The sequence below is a fragment of the Calidris pugnax genome, unplaced genomic scaffold (assembly GCF_001431845.1).
Source record: "Calidris pugnax isolate Ruff unplaced genomic scaffold, ASM143184v1 scaffold144, whole genome shotgun sequence".
Taxonomy (NCBI): domain Eukaryota; kingdom Metazoa; phylum Chordata; class Aves; order Charadriiformes; family Scolopacidae; genus Calidris; species Calidris pugnax.
This window is the reverse complement of record NW_015090911.1, coordinates 5438110-5462366: the sequence shown is the minus strand read 5'-3', so window position 1 is coordinate 5462366 and position 24257 is coordinate 5438110. Positions and strand designations below refer to the sequence as shown.

The window sequence follows — 24257 nt, the reverse complement described above, 5'->3', positions numbered from 1 at the left end:
AGTTTTAATCATGGAATTGTAGAATTGTTTAGATAGGAAAAGACCTTTCAGATGCTTGAGTCCAACCATCACTGCCAAAACCACCACTAACCCATGTCCCTCAGCACCACATCTGCCCGGCTTTTAAATACCGCCAGGGATGGTGACACCAACACTTCCCTGGGAAGCCTGTTCCAAGGCTTCACAACCCTTTCAGTGAAGAAATTTTTCCTAATATCCATCCTAAACCTCCCCTGGTGCAACTTGAGGCCATTTCCTCTTGTCCTATCACCTGTTTTTGGGAGCAGAGACTGACCCCCCCCCGGCTACACCCTCTTTCAGGGAGTTGGAGAGAGCGAGAAGGTCTCCCCTCAGCCTCCTTTTCTCCAGGCTGAACACCCCCAGCTCCCTCAGCCTCTCCTCACAAGACTTGTGCTCCAGACCCCTCACCAGCTCCATTGACCTTCTCTGGACACGCTCCAGCCCCTCAATGTCCCTTCTGTCATGAGGGGCCCCAAACTGGACCCAGCACTTGAGGTGGGGCCTCCCCAGTGCCCAATACAGGGGGACGGTCACTGTCCCAGTCCTGCTGGCCACACTGTTCCTGATAGAGTTCAGGACGCTGGTGGCCTTCTTGGCCACCTGGGCACACTGCTGGCTCATGTTTGGCTGGCTGTTGACCAGCACCTCAAGGTCCTTTTCTGCCAGGCAACTTTCTGACATACTTGCTAATTTCTTGTTCTTCTATCTGCTATTTTAATATCTTCTTTGAACTAAAAGATGACTTCATTCAGAATTTTTATTTTTCTAATTTTTTTGGAAACTTCATTTTTCTCTTAAAATCAGAAATCGGGTGGATTTCATGTGCCATATGAAACCAAGTGAAAGGAAAAGTTCCTCTTCCTCTGGGAAGGAATCTGGAAACTGGACCCTGGTGGATGAAGGAGGAGAAGAGGTATGGCAAATTACTTCTTTTTTTGGTTGGTTTTTTTTCTTTTCTTTTTTGTTGCCTTCATGCTTTTGCTCAAGGTTATTGTATTGATTTTTGTGAAACTGAGGAAGAAAAGCCGACATTTTCAGTTAAAAAGCATTGTTTGAAACTTAGTTCTATTTTACTCTCCTTTTATGTCTGATATAACTGTAGATAGTGGAGCTTCCTGGAATGAGTATTCATGGATACAATTTGAACATCTGAGCTATTTCATGCAAAAGGAGGTTGGAAGTAGACCTATGTTTGAATAGGTGCTTCCCTTTAGGTAGGTTGAACTAACAAAGCCTTGCCTCTGGATCTGGTTCCTAGCTGATGAGGGCTTTTATGTAGAAACACACACAGAGAAGAGGAATTTAGGAGCTTGTTTGTGTGGAGAGGAGAGTTCTTTCTTTGTTTTCCTCTTACAGTCAAAATCGTACAATCAAACTGTAATTAGTACAATAGTGAAGCCCTTTTACTATGCGTTTTATTGTAAAGCTCCTAAAAGTGACTGTATTTGTCTATAGGATGAGGATCCTGAAACCAGCTGGATTCTGCTTTCAGAAGACGACTTGATTGCCCTTTTGTCACAATTCCCATTTCATGAACTCTTTCAGCAGTTCCTTGGGTTTAAGTCTGGAGGTAAACCAGCTTCTAAGGACTTATTAATTTTGCTTAGGCTAATTATATTAATGCCTAAAACTGCCAAGAATGCTACTGCATTATGAGAGTCTCCGAGTGAAGTAATACTGAACCTGTGCAACTGCTCACAGACTAAGTAGATGACATGAAAGTGTATTCTGCATGTATGGGATAACTTAAAAAACCTATAGAAGTACTGGTAGGCAAAACGTTAGAATCTTTTCCCTTAGTTTTGACCTGCTTGGTAGCTATACTCACACATGTGCTTTCAGAACTGATTTTTCCCTTTTAACTGTAATGTTACTGTGATTTTTGTCTAATTTTCTCTAATGTTACTGTGATTTTTCTCTAATTATTTAATTATTCTTTATTTTGCTAAATTTCTTGGCAAGTGCATGAAGGTAATTGCTTGCTAGAGGTCTTAAAACCTGCATAGCTTACTTGTACTTTCAAGCTTAACAGGTATTTATTGTTCATTTCATAAACAAAACATATGTTTCAGTTCACTATCAGTAACAATGAACTGTTTGCCAGCTATATGGTGAATCATTGCTTTCAGTGCTTGTTAAGTTACTTTAAAAAATCCAGATTCACACTTTTTTTTGGAGACTTATTTTTCTGTCTCTGTCTTAGGTGCTTATTTTCCTGAAAAAACAACTCCCCAGGAGATGATGAAGATTTTTGCTTTTGCAAACTCCTTAGTGGAACTTCTGTCTGCGGGGTTAGAAACGTTTAACAGAGCACGGTACCGGCAATTTGTGAAGCGAATTGGTCAGCTGATCAAGTAAGAGAATGTCTTCTCTGATACGATGAAATCTTTTTCATACAATCTAGTTTAAAGTTCACAGCTGCTAAAAAAAAACAAACCTAAAAAATACCCCAAAAAGCAACAAACCACCAAACAAAAAAATAAAACCAAACCTCACCAACCAAAACAAACAAAACAAAACACCCAAACAGTTCTTGGGTAGATTGGTTCTGAGAATTAATCAGTTTAGGGTTAATTGATCTGTGAACCTGAAATCCCAGCGTCCTTGACTCTGAAGCTGCCTTGAAGTGGGGAATTACAGAATCTAAATGCTGTGGAATACCAGGCTCACTTCCGTCAGGAATGTGCTTAGGCTTGTCTTGGAAAGTCACTGAAATGGAACAAACAGTTTCTTGAATCACCCCTATTTATAAGCAGTGTTACTGCTTGCTTTCTGTTATTATCCAGAATTGTTTTAGGGTTTTTAACTTGATCCTTGAAAATGATCATACTCTTGAGGGAAGCAAATGTAATTGTGACCTAAAAATTACTATTTATTTTTAAATCTCTAGCAGTCACTTTTTGTGGCTTCTGTGAGTGTTTTTTCAAGGGGGGATACGGTTAAATAGGAAACAAAATACACGTTTTCCTTTATTAGACCAATATCTTTCTCTGCATTACTGTTCCTGTATGACCTTTTTGCAAGCCCTGCCACTTCGTCATGCAGGATTACCTTAAGGCTCCAAAGTTCATACACAAACTAATTTGGTGTAACAGAATATTATGCATTGTTTGCTTGCAAAACCAAGTAAGGGTAATGCAGAAATTGTAGAGTAACTCTGTATGAAGACAGGAGGGTAATGGTATTTATAGGGAAATCTCTGGAAACCAGAGGACAAAGCATTGCACATGTCCTCTTGTCTGTTTCTATATGGTGATGACACTGATAATGCTTAATGATCCTTCTCCAACTTGTTCTGCTGTGTAGGATGACTCTTTGCCATGTGAGCGACCACTGGGCCCAGTACGTGAGCGGCAATAAACAATACGGATCAGTGGCCCATCCCTACTCTCTGGAAAAATTGCAGCTGGAGTTTGATGAGCTGTTTTTTCGAGCTGTTCTACATGTTCTGAAGGCAAAAAGGTAGGCAGGCCCATGTGATTGGTACTGGCTTCATCCTGGAGGAGTTAGATATTTGAAACTGGGATTCGGAGTAGCTTTAAGTAGTTAATGGTTTAAGGAAGACTGCAATATGTAGGATTTTTCATGGGTGGCATCAAGATGGGGAGGAATTAGGCCTTGAACTCTGGCATCTGACAGAAGCTCTGGGGACTTGTTCAGTTCAAAATGAGGTTAACTCAGAATTTGGGATGCTACGACGCATCCTCACGTTCCTGATTCTGTGGCAGAGGTGTGGGCATATGTCTCCTTTTCAAATGTTGAGATTTATCATGGTGAAACTGTTTCTATCCGCCTCTTCAAATCCCAACAGGTTGGGAGTCTGGTTGTTCATGTCTGAGATGCCTTATGGAACCTTGTCCAGCAACATGCTCTGGAGGCTCTTCGTCGTCATGCACTGTGCCGAGAGCGAGCACCTGGAAAAGCTCTGCTGTGCTCTGCAACCTGCTGACTGCAAACAAAGGCTCAAAGGTAGAATTCCTGCACTCAGAACCAATTCTTATAATTTTGGCTGCTGCTGCATCAGCTACAGGTTTAATTCTTTGCAGGTTCCATTGTTAAATACACCCTCAGCAGTATGACTGGTCCAGAGGCCTTAGTGTCTTGGGTGGTTCATGCTCTCTGCGTTTGCCCAAAGTCTCATTGTAACAGGAATTGTTGAATCTACTGACCTTTTAGTTTTCTCTCTGGTGTTGACTGCTACCATCTGCTTCAGAGAGCTGTAAAAGGGCTGTGCAGTAGGTACAGCCTGTGTATTCTCATATCAGGTCCCATCTTGACCTTTGATAGTGTTTGGAGAGTGAGGTTTAAATCCTGAAGTAAATAATTTTGTGTCCTGTAGGGTTTTTTTGTCAGCTCCTGGCTGTTCTTGACTGTTGAGCTTTGGATATTTGTATACCCAGTCTTCCTCTCCCCCTCCCTTCCCAATTTGCTAGTTTACATTGTGGGACATCTTACATTGTGGGACATCTGCTTATCTTCTATAAATACAGATGTTTCCCTTATCTCAAGCTTTCTTTTGATGTCTTTTTTTTTGTCCTATATCCCACCTTTTCTTTCTGTTTCCCCTTGATTTCTGTCCTGTGCTGGTCTCCGCAGTGATTGTGGTGGCTTCATCTATAGCAGAGTTATTTAGAAGCCAGCTGGAATGCTGCTTTCCCTGTGCTGCTGCCTTCATGGAAAATATTTCAGGACTTGATTGGCAGGGAGACAGGTAAACAGGGCAGTAACTCCCTGCTTCATAGCCTCTTCGCTGTCTTCAGGGAGAGCAAATCTCACTCTGTGTTTCACTTTTCGGCTATCTCGTAGCTCAGATAAGTGTTGTCACATCCACCGAGTCTTTTCATGGAGAAGTAGAAGAAAATGCCCATCTTGAGAGGTTACTGAGTGTTTTGGCTCTGCAAGCTCAGCTAACATTTAAGGCAGTTTACACAGACTGGGAGAGAGTGTACATTTTGTGATGTCCTGATCTGGTTAGCACTTGCCAGCCAAAACAGTAACAGTTACTCTGTTTCAGTAGGACTTCCATATTTTTGTTTTTGCAAGAAATTTTTACTGCATCTCAAACAAAGAGAATGTAATATGATGTGGTGGGTTGCAGCTCTGAAAGTTACAAACACTGATTCTTGTTTTTCATGTTTGTTTTGGTTTTTTTCAGGCTTTGTTTTGTTTCTAGCTAACTTTTTTGTTTTAAAGTCCTAGTATGCTGATGCAGGATATTTTTATCCTCTTCATTCTCCTCGATGGGTTATGTCAGCACAATACTGTTTTTCACAATTGTCTAGACAGGAATATCAGCAGTTCTTTCAGTGAAACCCATCTAATCTTCTGAAATAGCTTCTTTTGACTGACACTTACCAATATAATGCTGACCAATATAATTAATTTCCTGTAGTTCATACCCTAGAAGACCATGGCATTAACGTTCGCTTGGGAGAGAACCTTCCTTATTGATTTCCCTTCCCAAATTAAGTTTGAGAAATGTTAAGAGTGGTGAATGTTAAGGTGGTAGCAGGCCTTGGTAATTGATGGAAGATTTAAGCCTGCACATGTAGAGGTGGAAGCATAGTTGCTTTTAAGTAATAGGTAGAAATGGAGTGCAGTGATGGAGCTGCACTTACTAGGACAACCTCTGGAATCTGAGAGCTACCAGATATAAAATAGCACCCTGGGGAAATATGGAAAGTCTAGTTAACTTGAGATGTTCTTGTGTGGTCCAAATGTTAGTAAATTTACTGCTGAACACACATTTTCACTGACAAGCAGTGATCTAGTAGTTTCTTCCTGATGCTGGATGCCTGTGTGAGTGCAAACATTGTCTCTGCTTCCATTGCAATCGGCAACAAGAACCTGCTGAATGACATTCCTGGTTACAGTTTCTTTACTGCCATTACCAAGATTTGAGGAACCACTGATTTTTAGGGTCTCTCTGAACTTGAATTGTAGTTGTAATCAAACGCGCAGAGGAGGATGGAAATCGGCTCAAGTAGCAGCTGTGTGGTGGCCATGTCGTTGCTCTGCTGTGTCACTATAGGACTTAAGTGGAGTCTCTCTTCTTCCTTTTCTCCTTGTCCCTGTCCTTCAATCCAAAGCTATGGCTTGGTGTGAGTTTGTTGTAGGCTCTGCAGCACGTGGAGCCCACAGATACAGTGAAGAGGAAGGTGCAGCTGAAGTAGGAAGCTGGAAGGTGGCTTCTCCAGCAGAGAAGGTCCAGTGCACATGTGCTCAGCAGCTGGCACCAGCCCTCCTCCTTCCATTTATCGCCTTTGTCCTTCACCAGATCTCTTTTTTTTCCTCTTCTGTGCCCCTCCAGCTCCCTTCTCTGTTGCTTAGCTGGTTTATGCTGAATGAAACACAGACACACACATCATAATGCTAATATTGCTGTCAGAGTTGTTCATTACTTGCACGTCCTACCCCTTCCCCACTTTGTGGGTCATTCTGCTGTGCCTTTATATATAATAATGGCATAGTCCTTTTTTTTATTTTTTTTTTTATTGGTCCTTCTTCATTACCTTTAAAACAACCCCAAAAGAACAAAACCCTCAGTGCTCTGTATCTCCTGCTATAAGGATAAAAGGTAGCCCTTAGGGAAGGGAGATGAATGGATGAGACACCCCCTGTATGTCTGTTGTAGCTATCAGGAGTGTTGTTATCTTACTATATGGAAAAACTCTTCCCTTTAAATTGCACAATCCTCTAGCACACTGTTCGTGTGATGTTTTGGCTGCACAAGTCTGACCTTCTCAGGTTGAAGTACAGTTGCAAAATTCTTGAAAGCCCTTAAAATAGAATGTAACCTAAGGGCAAGTGTTTGATCACAAGCATGCTGAGCACATGCCCGTGCAGATTAGGTAGCTGAGTGCCACAATGAGTGCTTTTTTAGTATATTCAACTGCTATGATAAGATCACTGTAAACAGTGTTTACTGGCATGTTATGCTTCAGAGGAAGCTGACCACTCTCCAAGCCATTTTACACCTCAAATGCAGCTTACTGTGCTTTAGTTTGCTGCACAGACTCTATTTCATAGAATCATAGAATTGTCTAGGTTGGAAGGGACCTTTAAGATCATCTAGTATTTGGAAGAAATAAAAATGATTTTGAAGTCCTGTACAGGTTTCTTTGTACCCTTACCTTCCTGTTGTCCCCCACTTTGAGGAATTAAATATTTATTTGCATTTGGCAACATCTCACTGTTGGGTTTAAAGAGAAAACCTGCCTTGAATTCAAGTGAAAGTATCTCTTAGCCTTCCTGTCCTTTGCAACTTCAGTTCTGTTTTCAGAGATATTTCCAAACAAGTGCATTCAGTAATTTTGTTGTATTGAGTTTAAGAAACTGAAACTGATCTTTCCTTGCAACTCCTGAACATCCTCTACACCCAGGACTAGATGCTTGAAGTGGTTTTATTTGTATTTGGCATAGAATTATCTCCCCAATTTAGTTGTTGCTTGAGATCATGGTATGTGGAATGGGCAGGGTCTCTCAACTTGAGCAAAACCCTTCTGCTGTGCTTGGATGGGCTTCATCTTAATCTTCTCTTGACTGTGTGCTGATTAAAACTGGAATCCTTTCATGTAATTTGGGCTTAATCTGTGGAATTCATTCCTCCAGTATGTAATGGAAGCCAAAACCACGATAACATTAAAAAAGCAAAAAAAATTGAGGCAGTTCTTCCTGTGAATGATCAACATCACATAGTTAAAATAATATTAAAAATTGGATTCCAGCTGTTCTTGAAGCAGTTTTAGCTTTCATTATGAAATATTAGCATATTTACTGAATCATATAGGCTCATTGCATATTACAGTGTTTCTTGCACCTTATTTTAAAGCTTCTGAAGAGAGGATACTAATTTACAAGCCTTGGGTGATGATAATTCCTTTGTCACTGATTCCTCTTCTAGGATTGGACTGTGAATAATTTTATAAATGTTGAAGTCTTATGTCTTATGGCAATTCTTTATCATGTTTCTTTCATGTGACTTTTTTTCCAGACCCAGAGCACCTTGAAAATTTTGAGAAGTATCTCAAATCAATGAACTGCTCGGAAGAAATTTGTCTGCTCACTACGTTTGCTCAGATGGCACAAACCAAACGGGCTGATGTTGATCAGGATTTTATCAAAATCATTGTTCTGGAGATATATGAGGCAAGTAGCAGTCCTGGTACTTTCAGGAAAAAGATAAATGTGCTCTTTTTTCTTTCTAACAGTGGAAAGTGTGAACCATTCATGACTTCTGTAGTTTGTTCTACCTTGGAACTAAGGAAGTGCTACTTCTGAGGATTATAATGTAGTACAGAATTAAAATATCCTGGAGTGCATGTTTTTCTGGGAGAAAGAGCAACTTCTCTGTAGATAAGCCAGAATGAAGCAATGAACAAAAATATCTTTTGTTTTGCTTTATTTTTCTCGCACAGCTCTAACTTGTAGCTCTGAAATTCCTTCTGTGCTGTTTTTTATGTTGTGGTATGTAGTTTTGTGGTGGTTGGATTTTTTGTTTTAGTGTGTATGCAGGGTGTTGTTCCCATCTTTAGTTTCAGACTTTGTTTTTTGCACTGTGATGATAATAATTTCCTTAATTTCTACGGCAGTCAGTTTCAGTTTTAATATTGACATTTATTAAATTTTCCAGGATTACCAAGAGCAACTTAGTTCTCTATTTTCCAAAAAGACGTTTTATTGTGGTGTCAGTGAAGGTCAGCCATAACCAGTACCTTCTCTCTGCTCATCTTCTCAGGTGTCTTACGTTAGCCTTTCCACAAGGGAGACGTTTTCCAAAGTCGGTCGAGAGCTCTTGGGAGCGATCGCCAGCGTCCACACACAGATCATTTCTGTGCTGCTGGATCGGGTTCGAGAGACCATCGAGAAAGTGGGGATGGTAAGTGCTGACCTCCATCATTTAAAGCAAGCACCCAGTTAAAGCTAGAGGCCATACTGGACTCGGGGTGTGAATGGATCATGTTAAAACCCTGTTTTTTGATCCTATCACTCTTTAAGATAGAAGGGCATAATGCCGATTATTGTTCTGTACTGGGTATTGATTAGTCATTTTCTTTTCTGCCCTCAAAGGTTTCTTTATACCTGTTTAAAGAACTGCCGCTGCACCTGTGGAAGCCTTCTTCGTCGGAGATAGCACTGATTCGTGACTGGTTATTAAATTACAATCTAACGACAGTAGAGAACAAACTAGCCTGCATTATCCTGGAAGGGCTGAACTGGGGATTCGGTGAGCATGTATGTATTAAAAGAGGAGGCCTGAACTTGGTCAGTTTTACGGAGTAAAACTTTTACTCAACCTGGAACTGAATTTGACAACAGTTAATTGCATGCTTTTATATGGTGGCTGTACCCTTGATGGCATAGGATGGGAACTTCACAACAATGGTGCAGCATTCTGCCTGGGGATTTGCTTGTGTTGCTTTTTTGTAGTGCTGCAGCTGAGATTTAAATAGATATTTAAGCAGGAGTTTCCTCTCTCTAAACAAGAGGGAACATCTGAAAAGACAATTTTTGTGAGGTACTTGATTAAGATGTCTCTGGCTGTAGAAACAGCGGAATCCTTTGGGAAGTGTGTATGAGACTGATGTGACTGTAGTTTGCAGGCTGGTAGCCAGGTATGTTTTTCACAATGTGAGAAAACTGATGATTGAAAATAGAGATTTCAAAGCCCTGAGCATTATTTAAATGATTGGAAAATATTCCATAGAATGGGTTATGTCAGGAGCTCCATCAGTTCGGGGTCCAATCGAGGGTGAATGCTTTTTCAGAGAGAAACAGAAATACATTGGAGGAAAAATCCTGTTTCCCTGTTTAGCTCTGTGCATTTGGTCGTACTGAGCTCTTCTCTTTGCTGTGCTGGTGCTTGTACATGAACATTGCCTTACGTTTTCCTCCCTGTTCCTTGATGAACGTGTAAAACAAAGGAATGGTGGGGAAAGTTAACTGTGAGGTCTTTTCTGGGCAGTAAGAGTGTCATGTCTGTACACCTCGATATGGGGAAAAATCATTCTTTAATGTGGCAATTAATAAGAATTCCTGTGTTTTGATACAAAAAACTTGTTGTGTTCTTTGGTTTTGGCAAGATTTCTAATGTCTGTACTATTTAAGTTAAAATGCCCTCTGTGGATCTTGGGATTAATTGCTATAAATCCTCCAAATGCATATGTGAAGTGATTACAGTCACTTTTTTCTGGAAATAATCTAGCTGTTGAGCTTTATGTTGCCCAGTGTGAGCTCATTATTCTTTAATGTTCCTCCAAAACTTTTCTTACTGGCCAATATTTTGATCAAATATTACAATACTTAATCTTTTTCTGGGTGTTCAAATTAAGATCTATTTCTCTGCGCTACAACTGACTGATAGAGTTGTAGAGATCTTTCAAATGAGGCAAAGTTTTGTGGTATGGCTCTGTTTTTAGCAGGAGGTTCTTCATCTGGATCCAGCTGTCCATTCTGAAGTTGCGTTGATGGTCCTGGAGGCATATCAGAAGTACCTCTCCCAGAAGCCGTATGCTGGGCTGCTTTCTGAAAGCATAAAACAGGTATTCCTTCCTCAGAATTCCAGGGTGTAGCTTACTGATGGTGATAGATACGAAAAGCTGCAGGCCAAGACCTTGTTTTCTTTTCTCTTTTAAAAGCTATGCCATCTTGATACTAGTGGAACATCACAGTATACCAGCTCTTGATATTTTTGCCCCCACAGACCTATTTGAAGATACTCTTAGACTTACGATGAACATCTGTATGGGAAATAGAAACTTTAAATTTGTCCCCTTTGTAGGTTTGCATTATTATCCACCCCGTAGTTGGACAGTCGTGCACTGTTGTTGCAAAGCTTCCTTTACTGATGCCAAATTGGCCAGTACTTGCTTAATGAAAGGCTGCTTACTATTACTGGTGGACATAAGAGACATCCTTCCTGTGTCTCCAGCTCTTAGTCTTACCTTATTGAAAGACTCAAGATTTTAGGAGCTTTTCAGTAGTGATCAGTGCTGTGTTACCTGAACTCCCTGCAAACATTTATTACATTGATTTTTACAGCACATTGGTGACTGAGGAAGGTATGGCTCCAAGTTACAGAAGGGGAATGGAAGGATAGAAAGATCAAGGTCAAAAATCCCTTTTTTGGATATTCAATCAAAGACGCTTCTATTTATTTATTCAGAGCTTTTAGCATTGTGTTGTGCTTTGTCTTCTCAGTATTTCTTCTACAGTGCTTTCTCCTACCCTCCTCCCCAGTCTTTTATTTCCACACTTGGAATGTTCCTTATTGTCTCTGCTCCTTCTGACTTGCTTCTCTGCACTATTTAATCACGGTTTGTTGTCTTGTGCCAGCTAGATGAGTTCTCTTTTTAAGCCTGGTTCAGCCTTGGTTGCTGCTTGTATTGATGAATCTGTCCTGACTTCTGTGAGCTTCTAACTGCTACTTGAGAGAAAATAATGCTTAGGTTCTTGTACCCCCACTCAGGGAGAATGAAATATCTCCATTGACTCTCAGCTCTGTATTTTACTGGTCTGTCAGAGCACATAAAATATTTTTAAATCCCAAAGATTTATCATTACCTCTGATCTAGGCAGGCTCTTCATGGTAATGGACACGTTTACACGGCACAGAGACTCTGCCTGTCCACGTTACAGATTTCTTTCCAAGGAGAGGCTGTCAGGTGTTAGGCTTTTTTTGTTGACATATGTTATTTTTTTGTATACATATTTTTAGTTTTTCTTCCACTAGCAGTCTTAAACATTATTGAAGATTGTGTGGTTGGTTGTTTTGGGTTTTTTTTGAATAGTAAACCCAAAATTTAACCCGAGACCAATGTCAAATTTGGAGAACTTTAGCCAAACAGTATAGATTGATAGCCTTAACCAAAAAAGGGATGTGGAGGGAGAGGGTTAGGGGAAATTAAGACCACAGAAACAGAGATTTTTAGATAAACTGAAGTGGTGGTGTTCCATGGCGTGTCTGAAAAATAACACCTGTTGCTCTGATTTCGTGTCATGGTATTGTGGTAGAAGAGGAGACTCATCCAAGCTGACCCAAGTTCTAGACTAGTGCCATACGTGCTGGATCATGTCCGTGCTCCCTCTCATTCCTGTTCCTGCTGCTTTCTTGCAGGTCTCCTACTTAGCTAGCATCGTTCGATACGGAGAGACACCGGAGACTTCCTTTAATCAGTGGGCGTGGGGTTTGATTTTGAGGCTGAAGCTTCACAGGAATGACCGTGGCATGCAGCAGGGGTGGCCGGCGGTCCCCGTGTCCGGCAGAGCGCTCGACATGACGGAGTCAGTCACACTTCACCCCCTGCTGAAGGCTGTTAAAGCAAGCATCCCTGTCGGCTGCTACCTGGCTCTGGCAATGACCACGCTGGGTCACAGGTGAGTCTGTTTCCTCATCTTTGCCTTGGGTGGGTTGCCCCAGTGACTGAGCGACCTACCTAATGATGCACTGAGGGCTATTAACACCTTTATGCATGTTTAAACAGTAAAGGACTCCTGAGGAGTCTTTCAGGGACTGTAGTTTCAAAAAACCCATGTCATTTCCTTTATTTCGCTAATGCTATTTTTTCCCTTCTGCATGTTAAGGTCAAAATGGTAGTTAGAAATAATACTGAAACTGAGAGGCTAGGATGATTGCTATGGACAGGAATAACTTCTAACCACGCTTGCTGAAAGGGTTCTAGAGGTAGCTTTTTTTTTTAACAGAGCTGAAGCAGAGCATTCGGAAGTTATTGAGGAGAAAAACCCACTTATTTGTCATGGCAATGATATATAGAGTTTTAGAACCTTCATACTGAACCTCCTACCTCAGACTGTGTTCCAGCACAGTCTTTTCCAGTGCTTTCAGCTGGTTTGTAGGTAAGGCTCTTTGGCATCATCAGATGTTCTAGTTGATTAAAGCACAGAGCCAAGCATAGATCAGTCAGTGTCTCCCAGGTCTGTTTTCCTTCAATCTGTCATCTCTTTAATTATCTCCTAGTCATATTCAAAATTTTGACTAACTTCTTTTCTGCATATAATATTGCTTTACTCCTTAAAGAGAAATTGTCTTGGTTTTCTTTTCCTTCCCCCAGCCATTGCTTGATTCTAAGCTTATGCCATAGATATATATGTGCTTCTTCAAAGCACTGGAGTGATTTGATACTAATAGGAAGATATTCTGGCTTGAGAGTGGAAGTTTTCACATGACTTCAAGAATGGAATGAAAAACAAGGAACCTCCTTACTTCTCAGTGTTTTTTTTCCACTCCCCCTCCCCATTTGTCCTTACAAAGAGCTGTTTGTTATCCGTCTTCTATCTAAACAAGTTATATTTATCACACAGGAAAGTTCAAGGACAGTTACATTAATAAGCAGAAGAAACAAAATGCTATATTGCATGCTAGTGACTTAATACAATATTTCATTTTCATGGCCTCAGAGTAGAAGTAGGATTGATGTTTTACATCTTTTCCCGATGTGCAATTTTGCATTTGGCAAAACTTGATGCAGGGTAAGGTACCAAGTAAGCTGCCACTGGTGAGTTTTCTGGACAGTCAGAGTGGGGTCCACCTCTGCTGACTGCAGTCATCCAAGTACCTACTGTAGGGAAACAGTCTGAGCTCCATCTGTAGGCACTAAAGAAAGGTGTTCAGAGCATCATCTGTCCTCAGGAGATGTCAGAGGTAGGTAATATCAAAATCCCTCTGTTCGCTAGGTTAGGCAAGAGCTCTGAGCTGTAAATTGTTTGAAACTTGATGGATGAAGACCCACGTATTTAGTGATTTTTGGAAGGCAGGACAGAAACCCCTGCAAGGGCTGGAAAAACTTACCAAATCTGTCTGCAATTGAATGACTCCTACAGCTGAGAAAAAAACTCTGTGGATTTAGCTGTTTAGGATTTCAAAGAATAAGTGTACAGATATTAATCTCTTTACATGTAAGTTCATTAAAAAAATATCAGCACTTGTGTCCTTTTCTGCCGACAGTCAATGTGTTTTTTCTTATTTTTTTTTTGTTTTGACAGCATTGAGAAGTTCTGTGCTGAAGGGATTCCTCTTTTGGGTGTACTCATCCAGTCTAGATATCTGAGAACGGTCGTCCATGTGCTGGATAAAATTTTACCCTTGTTTTACTCTTGCCAGTATTATCTCCTGAAGAATGAACAGTAAGCGTTACATGTTCCTCATACATTTATTGATAAAGAGCAATGAAAGTTAATCTTGACTGTTAATTTTATCAGGTTTCGTTCTGGGTTTTGCATCCAGGGAGAATGTGACACAGGGGATGGGGAAAAACGTCTGGGTTATTTGCTGAGTTAGTCTTTGGGATTGACTGTGGTTGAGGAAGTAGTTGTAGGAGTGTCACCTGCTGCCCTCACATGTATAGTTGTTACTGATGCTCCTGTGCCACAGAAGTGGTCTTCACACAGCTGTTGTGGTGAGATGAGCGAGAAATACGAGGAAGCAATACTATTTAATTGTGTCATTACTGGTAAGCTGAGCAGCTGGGAGTGTGCTCAAGTGCTGGACCTCAGTGTCTCTCCTAGTAAATTAGTAATGTGGTCCCTGGGGTGCTTTTGGCTTGGACCACCTGGCAGTCTCCCAGACAATTCCTGGACTAGATGTGGGTGCTGATGTGGGTCAAGAGCTGTGTTCAGTCCCAATGAGCTGCCTGGAATTGCAGCCTACTGTGAACTGCTCATAGTTTGCCTGTGACCATGGAGCAATTAAATCTGCAGCGTGGATGTGCATCTAAAGCTTTGTATATGAGCATCAATCAGTGCCCTTAAGCTGGTTTTAAATTCTCTAGAAGCAGGTTTTCTTTATATTACGCTGTATTACAAATTTTAGAATTGATTTGATTTGTTGACATCCCTAGGTTTTTATCTTACGTCCAACTCTTCCTTCATCTGGATAGTGGAGTCCCTCAGGGCATGACCCAGCAGGTTACCCATAAAGTAACACAGCACTTGACAGGAGTGAACTATGGAGAAAACGTTAAACTGCTCAGTGGTATGATACAGGTAAGAAGATTATTAAAAAAAAAAAAAAAGGTAAAACAGAGAGAGGGGAGTTTTTAAAAGCAAGTGGACTTTTTGACGGAGTTTAGAGGTTAAACTTAAAAAGGATACTGAATCCAGCATTTCTGGAGCCACAGAGTACCCTGCATCAAGCACAAATAGTAGGATTTGTTTCCTGAAATACTTCTGCTTAAAGTTGCCTAAAGCTGGCAATGCGTGTGACATTGGAACAATATGTGCCTTCCAGACTCATTGGAAAATGATTTTTTTTTTTTTTTTTTTAATACCACGTCAAAACTCTGCCTAAAAGGGGATTTGCTACACAGCCCTACTTTCTCGCTTGTGCTAGTTGAGGAATGCAGCAGACACATTCATGTTTGAAAGCTTTGCTTTTGACCATTGATTTATGGCTGTGCAATGACAAAATATTCCTGTGTTAGGGAACAAATATTTTTTTTTTTTTCTGAGTGCAGAGGGGTCCAGAACCGAGGCTCCCTAACAGCAGAGGGTGGGGGTAAGGGCTAAGGGGAAACATACCTAACCTGGGAAGTCCTTTTGCAGGAACAGCAGGAAACTTCAGAAATAGATGCCTGCATATCACAGGGGTCCCACTTGTGGCTTTTGTCTCTGTTTTTGCTGATTGCACAAGATGCTGAGATCTTCAGGCTCCAAACCTCGTTTGGAGGTTGGAGGTGACAAAGCTGTTTATACATAGGCATGGACAGCATCACCATCCATTATTTATTTAATTTAGGCCCACAGCCTTATGCAAGTTAGACCGTTCTTCAGTAAATTCTTAAGCTTTAACTGCAGCTGCCATCTCTTGAATAATTTTACCCTTTACTTTGGCAGACTCACATTTTTCTGAGTGACCAGCCAAACGGAGTGGGGCCAGCAGCGGTACTGGAGTTCTGGGTTCAGGTCCTCACCAGCCAGCAGCTGTGGCACAGGGACCGGGCAACGCTCTTCCTCCTGGATGACTTATGCAAAGCTGCTTTTCAGTACAGTCAAGAAGACTGTGTACAGAAGCTGCTTTACCAACAGCACAAGGTAAACGGGTGCGGTGTAACTCTGTGGCTAAGAAGCTGCTTTACCAACAGCACAAGGTAAATGTCTCTGTGTAACTCTGTGGCTGTTGAGTAAATGGTCAGTTCATCTGTTGCTCATTGTAATTTTGATGCGCATGTATCTTCCTGAAATGATACAAGGATGGTCACGATAGTGAGTGGTAACGGGGTTATCTGATTTGTTCCTGAGTAGGTCAAGATTAATGAAATGTCTTCTATTTTAATAACAGTAATTAAAACCTATTTGAACACTTTTCATTCATATGAGTTCTATCATAGTATTTTAGTTTGTGATCTTTGCGTTTCTGATGTTTGGTTGTGTGTTTAGAACAAAAGGAGAATTTCCTCTCCTAAAAATACAGACGTTGTCACTATAGTGGAATCTTTTCACTGAAAAAGAAAGAAAGTACAGGCAGGCATTTCAGGGGTGTCTCATTGAGCTGAGGTTGGGAAGTAGCAACCTGAGGCAGAAAGGAACCTGGATGAAGGCAGAGCGACGTACCTGAAGCTTGCAAATCATCTGTTAGGCTGCTTACAAAAAAATAATCAAACCAAATATTTTGTGTTTGCTTGCAGAATGCTTTGGGCTATCATTGTGACAAAGGGCTGCTGTCTTCCCTTGTTAGCTGGATTGTGGCAGGCAATGTGACACCTTCCTTTGTTGAGGGCAACGCCAATTCCTCTCAGGTCAGTGGTACAATGGTGTTGGATGATCAGCCCTGGGATAAGCAATATACAGGTGTCTATGTTGGTTTTTTGTTTTGTTTTGTTTTGTTTTTCTGTTTTTGCATGTTTTTGCAGATCTTGTTCCCTCTTTCTTCATATCCCAGTGTTTGTGAGTTTTCTTGTGGTAGAATCCTAATTTAGCCTAAGAGAATGCTTTGAGTTTATTACAAGAAAGGGAACATTGACACTTTATACAGAGAGAGTTTTTCTGATCTGTGTCCAAGAATTCATATAATAGGATTTATTAATATTTCTTCTAATCTTCAATTTTTTTGATATTTTTAATGAGAGAAAATACGTAAAGCCTGACTTCTCTGTTAGATCAATCTTTATCAGATAAATATTTTGAATACTAGTTGCTTTCTCGCTGCTTAAGCAAGTTCCTCATTCGAGCAAAAAAAACCCCTAGAATCCTGCAGTACCCCAACTGGAGATGTGTAGTGCAGGTGGGGAGAGGAGATACTGTGTTACTGTGTTTTGAGTAGGTTGTTTCCTCCTCTCTGGATAATTCTATTGCTTGTCCCTGGTTTCCCCCTTTCTCACGATTGTACAAAATACAAAGGGAGATTTTGAACGTCGATAAGGAGGAAACTGGTTTTCAGTTTTCTTGTTGAGATATGATACTGCTTTTGCAGCTTTATAATGAGAATCTGCCAAAGACATATTCATGTTAAGAAAAAGCTAAGCTTCCTGATTCCTTCCCTTGCCATTTTGTTACCAGGTTTCTGTTATAACTGTGTTGTACAGGTCTGGTTTTCATGGATGGTGTTAAATATGGAGTCAATATTTGAAGAAGATTCACAGCTTCGCAGAGTTGTGGAGGGGGAGTTGGTTATTAATGCTTTAACTCCTGATCAAGCTTTGAAGGTAAGAGGGCTGTTCATCTGCTTTTATTAGAGGGAACTGCTGGAGAGAAGTATTGTCTTGTATCGTTTAGTTTTTATCTCATGTGCTGCTTCTTACCAAGGTAAAAGCATAACTAATGCTTTATATGATTGGCTTTCCAGGAGAAAATGCAGCCCAGGGAAATTTTCCTTTACGTTTTGATGGGCATGTTTAAAAACTACCATGCAAATATCTGTTTTTTAATATACCATTATTTACAGAAAACTTCAGTTCATTAATTAATGTTCTTGCATGATTTTCTGGATCATCTGCATGCCTTGTGATCTTCAGTGGACTTTTTTCTATACCACTGAGATGGGGAGTGCAGATAGTCTTATTTTACAGATGGTAAAATGTGTCTATTTTTTGAATAGCATTTCTCAGATGACTTGAATTTTGCACAAGTTTAGGCTTTACTTTTCTCTGTATTTGCTGAATTATTTTTTTAAGACTTTCAGAACTCTTTAGGTCTTTCCCTGAACTTAGACAGGTGTGCTTTAAGGAATGTTGCAGCATTTTCCAGATTCTTTGCCTGAACTAATTTAGAAATTCTGGAATGGAGCAAGTGGAAACCCAAACTGTCCAGTCTCGACGTGTAACTTTTGGCCTCTCCTTCATCTCAGTTATTTCAGTGTGTTTTGATGAAGAACGTAGTCTAGAAGCTCTATGAAAATAGGTTTGCTTTGGCTATGTCCAGCCTGGTTTGTGTCCAGCATCCTTGGATGCCAGTCTGGGGAACATTTTTTGCCTCAGCAAGAGAGAGAGTGCATGGGGAGTGTGTGGAAACAAGTCCAGAGGGCTCCTGAGAACAAGCGTGGGGGATGAGGTAGTGCCAGGGTCTGTGCTGAGATGTGGGAACTCGGAAAAGCCTCCTGTTCCCCTCCTTTGATATCCACACAAGCTTGGTGTGTGGCTTTAATGAATCGTAGAATTGTCCAGGTGGGAATGAACCTTTCAGATCATTGAGTCTAACCATCGATGTAAGACTGACAAAACCACCACTAACCCACGACCCTCAGCACCACGTCTACCTGGCTTTTAAGTACCTCCAGGGATGGTGACTTCACCGCTTACCTGGGCAGCATCTTCCAAGGCCTGACAACCCTTTAGATGAAGAAATCTTTCCTAATATCCATCCTAAACCTCCCCTGGCACAACTAGAGGCCGTTTCCTTTTGTTCCATCACCTGTTCCTTGGGAGAAGAGATTGAACCCCCTTGCTACACCCTCCTTTCAGGGAGTTGGAGAGAGCGAGAAGGTCTCCCCTCAAATTAATGATTTAGTGGGTCCATGGAGTAACATTCTGTGTTGCTTAGATGGAGTGCTGCTGCTCATACATTGTATTGCTGCTCATACGTTGTGTTACCTTTGTTTTGCCTTTGCAAAGAGATAAATAATTTATTTTTTCCTTGTGTATTCTTTCTTCACGTTAGTTTTACTTTACGTTTTAGATTTTCAGTAGCGCTGCGTGGAATATAGTCTGGAAAAAGTGAAAAGTGATAGCAGACTGTAGGATTCTGTGTCCTCACGTGGCATAAGGGTGTTGTTTTTACTGGTTGGACTGTGCTGTGCATGTCACTGCTGCTGCTTTGTTCCGTAACACCACCAAGTCTTACGGACACCTAAAGCAGGAACATCTGCCTCTGTCAGGAAGAACAGTAATTAAATGTAATTAACATCAGCTTTGCATCACACAGTAGCCTTTCTGTTTATGCTGGTTTTTTTGTAAACAGCGTGGTACTGCTGCCCAACACAACTGTGAGCTGGGCAGCCCTTCCACTAAGGGCACAGATGTGCAAATGTTTCCAAAGTTTTCTTCTCCATAATTGCTGAATCTGTGGGGTTAAGCAGTCACAGGGAACCGCAGCAGAACACTCCTCTGAAAAATGTTCTTTTTGCAGAAAGCCCAGACCCAGCTGAAGCTGCCCATCGTACCTTCCCTTCAGAGGCTCATGATCTACCGCTGGGCTCACCAGGCCCTTGCCACCCCTGCTGATCACCCTCTGATGCCCCTCATCTGGCAGAAATTCTTCCTCCTTTACCTCCACCGACCAGGGCCACAATATGGGTGAGTCTGATCATCAGGGCTCTCATGGAATAGCAAGCACAAAGAAGTCTGTGCTGCAAGTGGGATTAATTAGTGGCTCACACTAAGATGGTATCTGAAAACAGTGGGTACCAGCAGGTTTACCTGGCCTAGAAGGAGGTGTCCCTGCCCATGGCAGGGGGTTGGAACTAGATGATCTTTAAGGTCCCTTCCAACCTAAACCATTCTATGATTCTATGATTCTAAGACTTTGAAGAGCTTTTTTTTTCTTCATTTTTAGGTTGCCTGTAGATGGCTGTATCGGAAGACGCTTTTTCCAGAGCGCGGCTCAGATCAATTTACTGAGTGAAATGAAGCAGCGCTTGGTGGAGGTGGCGGATTTCCACCACGCTGCCAGCAAAGCACTGAGGGTGGAGAGTCCCACAGAGGGCAGCGACAGATCACCCGAGAAGGCGACCAGCTCATCAGCTTACCTGACTTCCCCAGAGCTGCATAAGGAACTTGTCAGGTAAAAAGAAAAAACAAAAAAAAAGGCAAAAAAGCCTGCCCAGTTCAATGTTATTCACTGCAACCACCTTAGACCTTAGATGTGAAGGGCTGTGACCCTCAGCTGATTTGGGTGTACCACAGGAACTTGTTACATGTGGTGGTGAAATCTGTTTCCCTGTTGACACAACTTGTTTTGTTCAAGGAGGCGCTGATTTTACTACTAAAAATAAAACATTGTTGATAGAGTTTTCCTTAGGGGAGAGCTTTTTTTTTTTATTAATGGCATCTCCATACTGGCAAACTATTTGTTCTTTAGACATGTCTGCTGCTGGTATGTACATACATGTAAAGTGTTACTTTGTGTGTATACATCTCTTTGTCGTGGAATTGGGCCCAATCTTAAGTCTGAATAAGATTACTTCTCCAGGGAATTTACTGGATATTTTAACACGTGATTTAATTATTGCAGTTTACCCCATCACAGCTCAACTTTAGCATGATAACAAGTGTGTTTGGTGCCCCCTGCAAAGTTCTAGGTCTCCTTAACCAAAACATCAGCACAGGAGTGTCTCCTTGTGTTGGAGTGTGCTAAGGAGATCTTCACAATCACTTGGCTGATGAATGCTCATTTTTGGAAGAGGTGGTAACTTCTATAAGCCACAAATCTCACGCACACTGGAACTGTAGCTAAGCTGTTCAGAAGTCCATGATTCTGTTATAAAGAGACTTTTGGTTTGACAAATCTACCTTAAGAAGCACTTGCAGTATTGCAGTGTCTTGATTTTTCCTAGAAATTATGGTTGAAAGTATTATTTGAGGAGAGTCCCTTGTTCAGGGGGTTTGGGCATACAGGATCTGAGCTTCTTTTAAGTGCTTCCCCCTGGAAATCAATAGCTACTGTACAAGCAAATAAGGGAGATCGTAAATCCTCCTTGGTTGTATGTGAAAAATAATCCAGTGGTGCTCACTGCGTGGAGCTTGATTAATATTTTGTCAGTCATTCATTTCAAAGGAGCTCCCCACTCCAACATAAAACCAGACTGCTCTACAGCCAAGTCAATCTTGCTCTCAGGAAGTTTAATGACCACCTAGATGGGAGGGAAAATACTGGTAGAGTTTGTAAGGGCTGACTGTTAGAACTAGACTACTTCCATTTTTTCACCAATGACATTGATATGGAAAACAGCAGTTTGCTAGTGATATTTAGTGCCCCAGTGCAAAGGTTTAATGATATTCTGCTTCTGCCTTGTATTTAATCAGGAAAGCTTGGATGGTATGATTATAAAATGGTACCCCTCAGTAGAGTGAAGTCATTGAAGAAAGACGTATATTTATATTAAGTTAGCAGAGGAGGAAATGGGAATAAACTAGACATGAATTTGAGTCTGACAAATCAAAAAATGTAACTGGGGTGCGAGCTTTTAGAGAAGGCACTCTAGAGAATTCATGGGGTGAGAAGCCAAACTTGCTCAGACATACTCTTTTTTTTCTTCATTGATATTTTTGAATTTGTCAGTATAATTCCCTGATTCATGTCCAGTTCTGGGTTGTGTTTGCTAATTTGCATAAATGTTTCCGTTTTCAAATTTTGTCCTGTTACTCATGGTTATTGGTCTTTGTATTTTTTCTAAATTGCTTTTGCTTGTCTGCTGGTCTTTGAACTGACACGTAGTACACAAGTCACAAATCATCTGAAACATCTGTGTTTTGAGCTGTGTCACCTTGGGGCATGATTTGTTGCCTTAACTAAACCCCAGGAGGAGACTGCTGTGTAGTAATTGCTGTGCATATAATTAAAATTCACGTTGATTTATTTTTTTCCTCTTTTTTTTTTCTTTTTTCTTTTCAGGCTTTGTAATGTTTTTGTTTTGTGGTTGGAAGAAGAGAGTTTCCAGAAGGGAGACACATACATTCCTTCTCTACCGAAGCAATACGATGCACATAGACTTGCTAAAGTCATGCAGAACCAACAGGTGAAGTGCTAATGACACAGGCAGTCTGGGATCCAAAATTCACTTATTAAAATGGGTCCTCTAAAGTAGTAAGAGATGTAGTGTCACTGGTCTTTAATATGTGTACAACATGTATAATACCTTCACCTTTCCTATAAATCCTGTGCTATCCCAAACTACCTTCCTTTAGATTTGAGCGAGGACTTGTGAGTAGTTTTCTTGCATATCTTAATGAGAAGACAGTCCTTATTCTGTACTGTTCTGTAATTCTCTTTGTGTCCCAAGATAATTTTAGAGAATTATTGAAGTTGGAACTTCAAATGACAGAAGACTGGAAGCCAGAATCTGCTCATGTTGGTAGTCTGTAATTTGTCAGGTTCAAATACAAGTTAGGGAGTGGGAGGTGTACATTATTCTGTCCAGTGTGCCTGGGGAGTCACTGCTGTTAAAATGCTTGTGAGACAGAGATTTTCGAAGGACATTTCCTAGTGCCTGCTTTATTTTTATTCCTCCAGCGTATGAGACTGCTGGAAATGCAGCCTTCTTTAGCCTGACTACAGCTAATCATGAGTATAATTAATATTTTATATTATGTTGGTTTCCTCTGTGTACCTTTTATTAGGAATTGAGTTTTAATAATCTGTACCTTTTTTTTTCTAATATGTTAGAAATTGTACCGTGTGTGCTTGTCACATTTTTTCTCTTCTCATTGTTTTCAGTGGCTTATCTGTTTATGTGATAAAAGTTCTCCAGCTCTTTTCTTTGGTTCAGGTTTTCTTTCCTAGTAATGTTTTCCTGTGGCTTAAACTGCAGAGTCTAGTTTTTTTGACCTTATTTTAGTTGCCCAGCTACTAAAAAAGATGTACAGTATATGGTACTTACCAAAATGGGAATGATAATTTAATTTCTTGTGCTTTAGGATTTGTGGATGGAGTATGTCAATGTTGAACTCATACACCATGAGTTTCAGGAAGCTCTCAACCTTTGGCTGCAGGTTCAGCTTGAATCACACACAACCTGTGCTTCTGCAGGGCAAACAGACTTCACCAACCCTTTATCAGGTAGGAGATAAGAATATTTGTTTATGAAACTGGATCAGAAAGAATTGTGAGCGTGTTGAAGCCCTGGTTTCTTCAGGAACATAATGAAGTCTGTGAATAAAGATGTGAATACAGTTTGTTTTCTATGAGTACAGTATTTTGCATGACATGTTCATGATGTTCTCATGACAATGCCCATGTGAGGGGCTAACATTGATGTTTTTAGTTTGAAGTTTGCCACATCACAGAAGAGCAGGTGATGTTGTGCCTAGAGCTTCATGGGTGAGCTCCCCAAAGGTTCCTCCCCACAGAGCATGCTCCAGACGTGCTGAGTCTTCCTGAAATTTAGACAGAGAAAACTGCAAGCAAAGGGGAAAAACACTGTAACTGAAAACAGGAAGATTGTCTCTGGTTTTGTTATTGTTCCCAGTGCCTTTCCAGGGGATTTTGGCACAGTGAAAGAGTTGTTCTAGCACACAGGGGGATAATGGTTGTCATGGTAGGTATATTTAGGGTATGGTGAGACTAGATTTTTTTGGAGGCTGGTTGAAAAAGAGGAGGAAGGCAATAGAAGAAAACTGAAATGGTTTCACAGGTGAATTGGCATTGTTTGGGCAAAGAAACTGAGTGGGAATCAGAAGGAGGAGAGAGCTGACCCAGAGAGAGAGAGGAGGTGCTCTGGGGAGGAATTGGAGCTGACAAGATTCTAGGGACGAATTTGGCCTAGCAGCCTGGGTCTGGGAGCCTCTGTCAGATAAGGGGAATAAATGGAGTGATAAGAGTAAAATTGGAAGGGTGGAAGGTAGGAGTGGCTGGGGGAAACAAGGAAAGCAATGGGTCTTCGGATCTTAAGGCTGTGTGGTGGAGCTGGTCATGAAGAATAGCTGTGGGAAATAACCTTTGTCAACAAAACCAAGAAGATTAGTTTGTGATTTTTTTTTTATTAGTGTTGTTTTTCACAGGGAGGAATTTGGAGAAATATTTGTCTGCTGCTAAAAATACTTCATGCAAAATAATAACGTTTTAGTTCAGTG

At 40.9% G+C, this 24257-nt stretch overlaps 1 protein-coding gene across 1 annotated transcript in view; it reads left to right on the top strand.

Annotated features, from left to right (window-relative positions):
• The window catches only part of EPG5 (ectopic P-granules autophagy protein 5 homolog (C. elegans)), a 62986-nt gene that overhangs the window by 11178 nt on the left and 27551 nt on the right, over positions 1-24257 (top strand). Inside the window, exons 7-25 of the mRNA XM_014949371.1 lie at positions 826-934; positions 1477-1591; positions 2225-2375; positions 3328-3483; positions 3833-3990; positions 8015-8169; positions 8759-8899; positions 9091-9255; positions 10440-10562; positions 12137-12396; positions 14023-14163; positions 14877-15021; positions 15871-16068; positions 16662-16772; positions 17559-17678; positions 19597-19763; positions 20023-20250; positions 22081-22204; positions 23103-23244. Coding sequence (XP_014804857.1) covers positions 826-934; positions 1477-1591; positions 2225-2375; positions 3328-3483; positions 3833-3990; positions 8015-8169; positions 8759-8899; positions 9091-9255; positions 10440-10562; positions 12137-12396; positions 14023-14163; positions 14877-15021; positions 15871-16068; positions 16662-16772; positions 17559-17678; positions 19597-19763; positions 20023-20250; positions 22081-22204; positions 23103-23244 — 2909 coding nt within the window. The remainder of the gene's footprint in view (positions 1-825; positions 935-1476; positions 1592-2224; positions 2376-3327; positions 3484-3832; positions 3991-8014; positions 8170-8758; positions 8900-9090; positions 9256-10439; positions 10563-12136; positions 12397-14022; positions 14164-14876; positions 15022-15870; positions 16069-16661; positions 16773-17558; positions 17679-19596; positions 19764-20022; positions 20251-22080; positions 22205-23102; positions 23245-24257) is intronic.